The 11,644-nt window shown below is 39.7% G+C and overlaps 1 protein-coding gene across 1 annotated transcript in view; it reads right to left on the bottom strand.

Moving 5' to 3' along the window:
- Nucleotides 1-2,528: 2,528 nt before the first annotated feature.
- LOC101836707 (flavin-containing monooxygenase 5-like) overlaps nt 2,529-11,644 on the bottom strand; it is a 36,927-nt gene continuing 27,811 nt past the window's right edge. The window contains exons 6-8 of the mRNA XM_013114299.2: nt 7,528-7,880; nt 3,830-3,902; nt 2,529-2,904 (exon numbers count right to left, since the gene is read on the bottom strand). Of these exons, the coding sequence (XP_012969753.2) occupies nt 2,529-2,904; nt 3,830-3,902; nt 7,528-7,880 (802 nt within the window). The remainder of the gene's footprint in view (nt 2,905-3,829; nt 3,903-7,527; nt 7,881-11,644) is intronic.

Below are 11,644 nucleotides of genomic sequence, written 5' to 3'. Positions count from 1 at the left end.
AGTCCTGTATTATCTGCATTTCCTTGTTTGTATTCTCTTTAGGTCTTTTTTTTAAACCAGAAAATGTGAAATTTCAGCTGGCATTTTTCCTATTTCAGGATGTCTATCTTCTACAGTTAAGGAGTTATAATCTTGTGGAGGAGTCATCTTGCCTTGATTTTTCATGTTTATTGTGTGTCTGTATTACAGTTTACATATCTGCAAGCATGTATATATCTCTTAGGGGGGGAGGAGTAAATTCTTGTCAATTATCCTACTCTTGCAGGCTCATATTTCAGCACCCCCCAGCAAGGATGAGACAAGCGGCTTCTGGAACAGTTCTACTTACCTCCTGTTGCCAGGACAACACACACACTAAGATGTGCTTAGCCTTACTTTTTCATATCACCTGTCTTTTTTCCCGGGCATGTTATATGGAGTTTCAAACCCCTTCCTCTCTTTTTCCTGTCTGGAGAAGAGTTTGTTTTTCTTTTTATTGTGACTCTCTCTTTCTATATATCACACGGTGGCTATCTCCAGTCCTCCCTCTTACCCAGAAGGCTAAATTTTTGTTGTTGTTAATTTCCTCTCATTTTACCTTTTTCTTAATTTCTTCTAATTGTGTCCATTTAGGGTAGGGGAACTAAGGCTCAGATCATGGTTCTCAAAGATGTGGTATTACAATTGTATTTTGAGAGATGAAGGATTTTTTTGAGTATAGAAAAAACAAAGTGATTTTTCCCTAAACAGATTAGTCTGTACAATGATGTGGAGCAAAACACACCTGGGGTGTAGGAGTTTGTTTTGCTGGGAAATGCTTGGGAATGAGGCCAAAGGGCAGTTCTAGGCAGATATCCTCTTTCACAGCTGAAGAGATTTTAAGGGAGAGGGAAGGTGAGATTTTCCCCTTTAGATCTCTAGTCACAACAGTGGTGTGGAAGACGGTGGACCAGGGAGAGGTTCAACAGATGCCAGGTTATGGAAAGGAAGAATACTTAACCCGCTGAGATGTGAAATTGTGGAGAGCTGAACTTGAACACCAGTGGCCTCACTTGGGAAGGACGAAATACATTTCAGGTTTGCCCAGAAGGTCAAATCAGGAGGCATTAGAAGCATAGCCTACAGTAGGAGATGGAGGCACATAGCAGGACCTCTAGATTTCTCACTTGGATATTGTGAGTTTAAGTCAGAAGCACAGAAGAAAACATATTCTATGTCTGTAAATCAAGGTCATTTTTCTTTTTAAATGAGAAAACGATGTATCTTTGGTGTCAGTGTGTCACATAAATGTGAGGTATGACTCAAGATAGAAGCTGTGCTCAAGTGTTCCCACCTGATGTTTAAAATTTATCTTAATTGCATCTGCATAGTTCCCTTTCTTAACTTTTTAGCTTTTGAGACTTGGTTATTCCAGCAGTTGTCAGTAACTTCTGTGGTTAAGGACAACTGCATCAAGTTGTAGTTTTGAGGTAGCAATGGAAGTCTTGAGGCATAACAGTGTCCATTCCATTTCAGCTTCTGGAAGGCATGTGGGTATTTTTCTTTCAGTGGAATAAGTAAACTTCCAGCAGAGTTACTCAGATGAGAAAACAAGACATTTCACAGTGAATACATTTCATTGTGATGCTTCTAGAACGTTAGCAGATGAATCTTCTGGGATGGTAGTTCCATATGCTCCTCAGTCTCTCCACTCAGTTTTCACACTCTTATCCCATGCTCTTTTGGAGTTTTGTATTTAGGAGAGCAAATGGCAGAGGTGGAGACTTAGGAACACTTTTTAATAGTTGGAGGAACAAGAAGGCACTTGAGACAAAGGAGCTTTTTGGCACTCCTCAAATTCCAACAGTGAGGAAGCCACTTATCCCACACAGGGAGAGAATGGCCTAAACCCCAGGCAAAGTGACAATGACAACCAGCATGGACTCATGCCTGCTACTTAAATCTCCAGACAGCCTTAATACAGCACAGTAATTACATATTTCTGAATACTGAAAGTTATAGCAGTTCATTGATAGCTCTGAAATTTATTCTATTTTATTCTTCAGTTCTTTCTTTAGATAATCAAAATTTCAATGAAAAGAAATTTTATTGTTTCTAATGAGTTGAAAAACAAAAACATTCTGACATATTTTTAATTTCTATGCTTTAATTTCAATCTTTTGCATCTTAACACAAGTTAACCTAATAAGCTGGAAGGAAAAATTATTAAGTGGAAAATATAACCAGTGCATGATTACTATTTATAAATTCCTATAAGTATAACCAACCTTTGTGGAAACAGTTAGCTTCAGCTTGGCGACAAAAGTCTCTTAAGTTTTGAGTAAGGGCTCAAGACTGTTTTACATGTAATCTCTTCTTGTGATTCAAAATGGTTTGTAGAAGTTAATGCACACCCATCTTAAAGGACTCTTCTACTTGTAAAGTATATCTAAACATTTCTGTAGCTATAGTCATGTTAAATGAGACTGACATATGCTACTCACTGAAAACTTTGTAATGATCTACACCGAGTAGGAGTACATGTTTCCCCCACTAAACAATTCCCTCATTCATTTGCGTTTACCCTGGTAAATACATCTAAAGTATGCTAAACCTGCAGCCAGAAATACGAGACCAACTGGTGCCATCTTTATCCAAGAGATCCCTGAGGTGGAGTGACTGTTCTCACTAGTAATTCGAGTCTTCAGGGGTTTGATGATCCGCTCTCTCTGCGTCAGGATGGCTCTCCGGGCCCCATCCCATTTCCCTGGACCCCGCAAACGGTATTGGTATGGGGTGCAGGGTCCAAAGAAAACTTCCAAGGCCAGCTTAGGATTTGAGAGAAATAGGAGCAGCAGGTTGGGCTTCACCCCAACCAGAGTGGCAATCTCATCCATGTACTCAATGTGGTCCACTTGGATAGTGTGCCGGGCTGTCTTCACATACCTAAAACAGAGACAGAATATGGAAGACTCAGCTTCCAGTACTGGACAGGGGCTTTATTTCTACCTTAGAGCTAAAGAAACTAAGAGAGAGCAAGTTTCTCCAAGAAACCAGTGCCACCCAGATGTTGAATGCAGCTGCAGACATGCAGCCCATGCTTTTGTCATCGATGTACATTCACTGTTTTTACACCAGGATGTTTAGCTGCAGACTGTGTTCACAGTGATCTTTAATATGCCTGTCTTAGAAGCAATTTGTTTATTTATTTTCGTTGTGTGTGTGTGTGTGTGTGTGTGTGTGTGTGTGTGTAAGTGCTGTAGTGCACACGTGTGAAGATCAGAGAAAACCTTGAAGAATTTGGAGCTTTCTGCCAAGACTGAGAACCTAAGTTTGATTCTTAGAATGCATATAAGTAAAAGGAGAAATTTTCATTTTTAGCTGTGTGATATGAGGATGGGATGGAGAACTTAATTTCTGGTCCCTCCCTGTATTCACTGTTAACCAGTGGTGAGTAATTAGGTAGTCACTAGTGCTCTGGCCTCAGGTCTTTAAATGTAACTTAGCCTTTGGCCATTATCTGGTGCATAAGAAACATGATTGTGCTGAGAGTCAGATTAATGGCACTTTTCAGGAGTTGGTTAAGTTTCCATGGTGAGATCCTAGAAGAAACATCACTAAAGATGGAGATTTAAAGATAGAGACTAAATCTGTAACTGCAGATTTAATAAGATACAGAGAGGATAAGCATATACCCATTCACCACAGAATTGAGTCAGAGGACTAAGGTGTGCACTTGGTTTTGTGCTGTGTGACATCATGGTATAGAATGGAGAAGGGTGAGACAGACATGGAGAACTGAATTAGTATTCCATACCAAGACCCTCATCATCCCTTTGGATTTTACAAACACTTGTTACTAAAATTTTACCGTTTTTCCATAGCCTTTTTTCTTTGGGCAATGTCTACCTTCATGGTCTTCATGGAGGGCAATTTGCTCAGCCCTAAAAGTGAAAAATCCATCAGATTTTGCAAGAATGTGTAACTTTTTCTAATTTTAATTTTAAATAGCTTGTTTTACATGTCAATCCCAGTTCCCTCTCCCTTCCCTCCTCCCGCACCTCCCACCATCCCCCCCATCCTCTCACCCTATTGCTAATTCCTTCCACATAGGGGATATCTAGAGTCTGTCATTTCACTCAGGGTAGGGTCCAGGCACTCCCCTAAGAGTCCAGGCTGAGAGAGCATCCCTCTGTGTTATGGACACACGATGTCTGTTAGCATTCGAGGGATTAAACACTGATCCACAGCTCAGGACCCCATAGGTTGCCCAGGCCTCCTCACTGACTCTCACAAAGGATCCAATTAAAAGGTAGGGTATAGAACTAAACAGAGAATTCTCAATAGAGGAGGCTAAAATGGCCAAGAGATACTTAAGAAGTGTTCAATATCCTTAGCCATCAGGGAAATGCAAATCAAAACAACTTTGAGATACCATCTTACTCCTGTCAGAATGGCTAAAATCAAAAACACTGAAGACAATTTATGCTGGAGAGGATGTGGAGAGAGGGGAACACTCCTCCACTGCTGGTGGGAGTGCCAACTCATACAGCCACTTTGGAAATCAGTATGAAGATTCCTCAGGAAAATGGGAATCAATCTACCACAAGACCCAGCAATTCCACTCTTAGGCATATATCCAAAAGAGGCAAATTCATACAACAAGGACATCTGCTCCACTATGTTCATAGCAGCATTATTTGTAATAGCCAGAACCTGGAAGCAACCTAGATGCCCCTCAACTGAGCAGTGGATAGAGAAAATGTGGTACATTTACACAATGGAGTATTACTCAGCAGAAAAAAAAACAATGGAATCTTGAAATTCGCAGGTAAATGGATAGCACTGGAAGAAACCATCCTGAGTGAGGTAACCCAGTTACAAAAAGACAAACATGGTATGTACTCACTCATATATGGATTTTAGACATGGAACAGGAGAGTGCCAGTCTGCACTTCCAATGACAGAGAGTCTGGGAAACAGGAAAGAACATAAAAGATATGCATGGTACCCAAGAGAAGAGAAATGAGGCAAGATCCTCTGAACAGATGGGGAACACGTCGAGGGGTGGGAGGAGGGGGAGCTGGGAAATAGAGAGGGGGAGAAGAGGAAGAAAGAATGTGTAACTTAAAGAAATGTTCAACATAATTAGTCACCAAGGAAATGCAAATCAAAACTACTTTGAGATTCTAGCTTATACTTGGCAGAGTGGTTAAGATCAATAAAGCAAGTGACAGTTCATGCTGTCAGGGATGTGGAATAAGGGAAATACTCATCCATTGCTGATGGGAGGTCAAACTTGTACAGCCACCATGAAAATCAGTGTGGTAATTCCTCAGGAAAATGGAAATCATCTACCTCAAGATCTGGCTATACCACTCTTAACATATACCCAAAGGATGCTTTCTCTTACCACAGAGACATTTTCTCAACCATGTCCATTTCTGCCTTATTAACAATACAGAAATTGGAAACAACCTAGATGTCCCTCAAAAGAATAACAGGTAAAGAAAATGTGGTTCATTTACACAATGGAGTATTACTCATATGTTAAAATTGAAATCATGGCATTTGCAGGCAAATGGCGAAACTAGAAAAAAACTCACCCTGAGTGAGGTAACCTAGACACAGAAAGACAAATATGGTAAGTATTCACTTCACTTCTGTGTGAATATTAACTGTTAAGTTAATGATAAACAAGCTGCAATCCATAAAACCACATTGGTTAGGTATATAAAAAAGGGCAGGAGGATATATAGATTATTAGGAAAAGGAAATAAAATGGATAGTTATGCATGGGTATGGTTGGAATGGGAGGATTAAGTGGGAAGGCAGAGGGAAAAGAGAGACAAGGGAGGCAATATGGTGAAAGATAACTAAAGTTAAGGACTATTTGGGGAGTAGTATCGAAACCTAATAGAGTAGACTCTTCCTAAAACATATACACACATTAAGGAAATATAAATGAAATTTCCAAATAATGTGGGAGACAGATCCCCAACTGGTTACTTCTTGTCACCAAAATGAAACTTCTAGTACCAGGATTGGGTTGTATCTAATTGAGTTGTTGGCTAAGGGGTTCTCATGGAAATCCCCAAATAATCCAGGCTTTATCGAAGACTATTGGTTGCTCTTCACACACTGATGGCAAGGCTCCATTGATGAAGACAACACCCACATAACTCAGTGAACACAGAGACATGAACTGATGCCTACTTAGAGTCTTCACCACTATGCACTAGTGTTTGCACAGAAAGATACTCTACACACTGCCAAAGGAGAAACAAAAACCAACCCAGCTGCCAACACAATGATGTCCTACCTGCAAGATATGCTAGGGCAATGGTGGCACAAAGCTGTGAGAATAAACAGCCAATCTGATTTGAGTCAAGGCCAACCCCATAAAATGGAACCCATACCCAACACTGCTTAGGTGCCCAGGAACCTGAGATTAAATAGCCTGGAACCTAGAGTAAAACAAAATACTACTGCTCTAAAAGCAAACAAACCAACAAAAAGAATGGCAGTAACTTGACTCCGAGTGGCATTCTGCTAATAGATAGGATAACATAATCTATGATTATAAATTTGTTATGCTGGCCATGCTCAGCCATCATCAGAGAAGCTTCCTCCTGCAGGAGACGAGACCACAGCCAGACAACATGCAGAGAGTTTGGAGACCTTGGAACATCCAGCCCTAAAGTGGATGTTTCCACCAAGTGCCCTCCTCCATTCTCCAGGTCTCATGGAACTCCATGGAAAAGGAGGCAGAAAGTGTGTAAGAGTCTTAGGCGATGGGGATACCAGGAAAACAAGGCCCTTTGAATCAATGAGATTGACAAACATATGTACTCACAGAGACTAAGTTGCATGCATAGGTCTGCACAAGATAGTGTTCTAGAGCTGAAAGGAGAAGTGGACACATGCCCCTATTCCTAACTCAGAGGTAATTTCCAATTTATAACCATTTGCAAAGGCAATCTTCTTGAGGGATTACTTACTACTCTAAAGGGCAGGCTGTATGCCCAGGAGAAGATGGCCTACAGAAAACACTCAACAGTATCTTTGGAGGTTTCTTGTCTCATAATTTGTGACAGGGCTTTCTACTTTTTAAAAAATTAACTTTTTATTTTAATTTTGTTTATTTATAATTGTTTTCCCTTTTCTCTCTTTTTGCCATACAGGTCTTTTGTGTATATAATATGATTCCATTCCTTAGTGAGTTAACCAATGTCCCTTCTCATGGGCTCTTTCCCCTCTGTTTGTTTGTCCAAATCTGATGTTTAAGTTTATAATTATATTATATTCCCTTAGAATACTGTTTCTTTTTCTAATAAGAGACAGGGAGGGGGTGTATCTAGATGGGAGGAGTGGGAAGGAACTTGGAGATGGAGGAGAAACTGTAATCAGGATATATTATGTGAGAAAAAAATCCATTTTCAATGCAAGGAAAACAACAACAACAAAAAGGAAGGGCATGTTTAACCAGAAGGAGGGAACCAGTGTGAAGAGAAAGGAGGCTTCACGTTAGGTGAGATTCCAGACCCCTCACAGCCTTTGTTCACAGACCTTTGAACACCCGCACAGCCCAGCGAGACTGGAGTTCTGCAATGGGTAGGATGATGCCCAAGGGCTGGATGAGTCCGATGACAGCCAGTGTAGGCTTTTCCAGGTCTGGAGGGAACATCAGCTTATACAGGGACACTTCATTGTCAGTAACTGCAATCAGATCCTCAAGGAATGGAAAAGAAAAGCTGTATCCCGTGGCAAAGATGACAACATCAATATTCTCCTCCACCGTGCCATCATCAAAAACAGCGTCTGTTTCTGTGAACTCCTTCACATTAGGCTTCACTTGGACTCTTCCAGAAATGATGTGGTTTGGAAGGTCATCACTGATGGTGGGATGCTGACTCAGTGGTCTGTATATAAAAATAAAAAGCTGAGCAAATCTAAGAAAGGGAAAGCAATGCTTGAGAGAAGGGTGAAAGCTAGCAGCTTCCCTTGTCAGTTCTCTCTCCAAACATAGGAGTTTGTTGCTGTGTGTGTGTGTGTGTGTGTGTGTGTGTGTGTGTGTGTGTGTGTGTGTACAGGTGTATACTCATACACTAGCATGCAGAGGTCCGAGTGGATACAAAACATCCCATTTTATTCCACTAGGTCCTATTCCCTTGGGATAATATCTCTCACTGAACCTAAAGTTTGAGGTTTTGGCTAGACTGCCTAGTCATTGAACACCCCAGATCTACCTGCCTCTGCCTCACAAATTTGGGATTACATGAATATGTGGCCATGCCTGACTTGTAAAATTAATTTTTTACGTGGGTTCTGGGGACTCAACTCAGGTCTTCATGTTTGCACATGAAGTGATCCTATCCACTGAAATATCTCAGTAAATAAGATAGCATATTTTGTATTCTGAGTGCTTAGTGGCTATCTCAGATTTACTTTACTTCAAATATTTTGTGTCATATTTTATCTTGAAAATCTGCATATATAATATTATTCATTCATTCACATATTTCTTATTTGTTTTATTATAAAATATTTTTACTTCTTAGATTTTAGGGAAAAGAACATTGACTTTTGAAAACAAGCCATAGGCTATATTAGCTTTCCTCTTCCTCTCTTTGTACCAAATTATTATTGTTTATAAGTGAGATTAAAATATATGTAGAACCTGAGGCCTTGGAACTGCCCACTGCAGATCCAGTCCTGACGGGGTCCCGCCCTTCCTTAGTCCCTTTTTCTGCCCATGAGACAAGTGAGATAATCCTGGGCCTGTTTCTGGACCGCGTTCCAGTGCCCTGCTTCGAGCCAGCTGTGGTCTGGGGACTGCACACTGTGGAACCAATCCCGATGGGGTTCAGGCCACCCTGAGACTGCCAAGCCCCAGTATTAGGACTGTCTCCATCCACTGGAAGAGGACAGCCACCAGAGTATTGGACCTGCTTGCACCCACCAGAAGGGAACCTTGGTCCTGTACCCACCAGGAGAGGAAGAGACTCCACCTGCACCCACTGGAAGAAGGGATGTGAAGGAGACAATATAAAAACACACTCAACTGAGAGAGTATCGACTCTTAGGGGAGTGCCTGGACCCTGCCCTGAGTGAAATGACAGACTCTAGATATCTCCTATGTGGAAGGAAATGGCAATAGGGTGGGAGGCTGGGGGGATGGTGAGGGAGTGAGGGAGTAGGGGAGGGAGAGGGAACTGGGATTGGCATGTGAAGCAAGCTATTTAAAATTAAAATAATAATAAAAAAACACACTCAGCAACAGAAAAACTAATATGACACTGCCAGAGGCTACAGACTATACAACAGCAAGACCTGAACATCCCAATGCAGATGAAGCAGAAGAGACTGACCTTGAAAACAACTTCATGAAAATGATAGAGGCCCTCAAAGAGTGTGTGAAAAAAATCCCTTAAAGAAATAGAAGAAAAAAACAAAAAAATTAAGAAATGAAGGAAAAGACAAAGCAAAAATTGCAAGAAACAATTCAAATAGTATAAGGGATGAAAGCTGAAATAGAGACAATTAAAAAAACACAGTCAGAGGGAATGCTGGAAATAGAAAACCTGGGTAAATGGTCAGGTACTACAAATGCAAGAATAGCCAACAGAATACAAGAGATGGAAGAGAGAACCTCAGGCATTGAAGATACACTGGGAAAAATAGATTCATCGACCAAAGTTCAACAAATCCCTAACAAAAATTATGGGAAATATGAGACACCGTGAAAAGACCAAACCTAAGAATAATAGGTATAGAAGAAGGTAAAGAAACCCACCTCAAAGGAACAAAAACATATTCAACAAAATCATAGAAGAAAACATTCCCAATCTAAAGAAAGACATGCCAATGAAAGTACAAGAAGCCTACAGAACACCAAATAGAAGGGACCACAAAAACCTCATCACATAATAAGCAAAACACCAAACATACAAAATAAAGAAAGAATATTAAAAATAGCTAAGGAAAAAGGTCAAGTAATATATAAAGGCAATTATATCAGAATTGCACCTGGTTTCTCCATGGAAACTCTGAAAGTCAGAAGGTCTTGGATAGATATTCTACCAACACTAAGAGACTATGGATGCCAACCCAGACTACTAGACCCAGCAAAGCTTTCAGTCACTATAGGTGGAGAAAACAAGATATTCCATGCCAAAACCAGATTTAAACAATACATATCCACTAATCCAGCCCTACAAAAACTTCTAGAAGGAAAAATCCAACCCAAGGAAGTATACTACAACCAGAAAAACATAGGCAATAGATAATCCCACTTAACCAACAGCAAAAATAAAACATGGGTGGAAATCTACACACAATTCCACCACCACCACCAAATCCACAACAAATAAGAATGAACAATAAATGGTCATTAATATCCCTCAATAATAACAGTCTTAACTTGTCCATAAAAGAATCCATTGTTCTGTTGCATATGTGAAACACACCTCAGCTTCAAAGATAGATGTTACCTCAGAGTTAAGGGTTGGGAAAAGATTTTCCAATCAAATAGACCCAAGAAACAAACGGATGTAGCAATCCTAATATCTAACAAATTAGACTTTAAACGAAAATCAATGAAAAGATTTGAAAGAGGTCATTTCATACTCATCACAGGAGAAATCCACCAAGATGAAGTCTCAATTTTGAACAGCTGTGTCCCAAATAAAAAGTCATCCACTATCATAAAAGAAACATTACTAAACATTACTAAAATTCAAATAACAAATAAAACTTATAGTGAGAGACTTCAACACCCCACTCTCACCATGAGACAAGACCATGAGACAGAAACTTAATAAAGAAACAAAGGAATTAATAGGAGTTACGACCCAATTTGGTATAACAGACAACTATAGAACATTCCATCCAAACACAAAAGAACATAACTTCTTCTCAGCGCTTTATGGAACCTTCTCAAAAATCGACCACATACTTGGCAACTCAATGGGTACAAAAAATTGGAATAACTCCTTGTATCTTATCAGAGCACCATGCTTTAAAGTTAGAATTCTACAACAACACAAATTAGAGAAAACCTACAAACTTATGAAAACCAAATAATGTGCAATTGCACCATTCATGGGTCAAGAAAGAAATAAAAAAGAAATTAAAGACTTCCTGGAATTCAATGAGAATGAAGACACAACATATCCAAACTTATGGGACACTTTGAAAGCAGTGCTAAGAGGAAAGTTCATAGCACTAAGTGCCCACATGAAGAAACTGGACAATAGGCACACAGAGAATTAACAACACAACTTAAATCTCTAGAGCAAAAAGAAGCAAACTCACCCAGGTGGAGTAGATGCCAGGAAATAATCAAATTGAGGGCTGAAATCAATAAAGTATAAACTAGGAAAACAATACAAAGAATCAATGTAAGGAAGAGTTGGTTCTTTGGGAAGATCAACAAGATAGACAAACTTTTATCCAAACTTACCAAAAGGCAGAGACTAAACAAAATCAGAAATGAAAAGGGGAATATAAAAATGGACACTGAGGAAATCCAGACAATCATCAGGTCATACTTTAAAAACCTGCACTCCTTGAAATACATAAATATAAAGGAAATGGACAATTTCCTGGATAGATACCAGTTGCCCAAATTAAATCAAGAACAGATAAGCAATTTAAATAGACCCATAACCCCTAATGAAATAGA

This window comes from Mesocricetus auratus, unplaced genomic scaffold, assembly GCF_017639785.1.
Source record: "Mesocricetus auratus isolate SY011 unplaced genomic scaffold, BCM_Maur_2.0 Super-Scaffold_100676, whole genome shotgun sequence".
Classification (NCBI taxonomy): Eukaryota; Metazoa; Chordata; class Mammalia; order Rodentia; family Cricetidae; genus Mesocricetus; species Mesocricetus auratus.
Note: the sequence above shows the minus strand (reverse complement) of the source record. Positions and strands in the feature narration are given on the sequence as shown.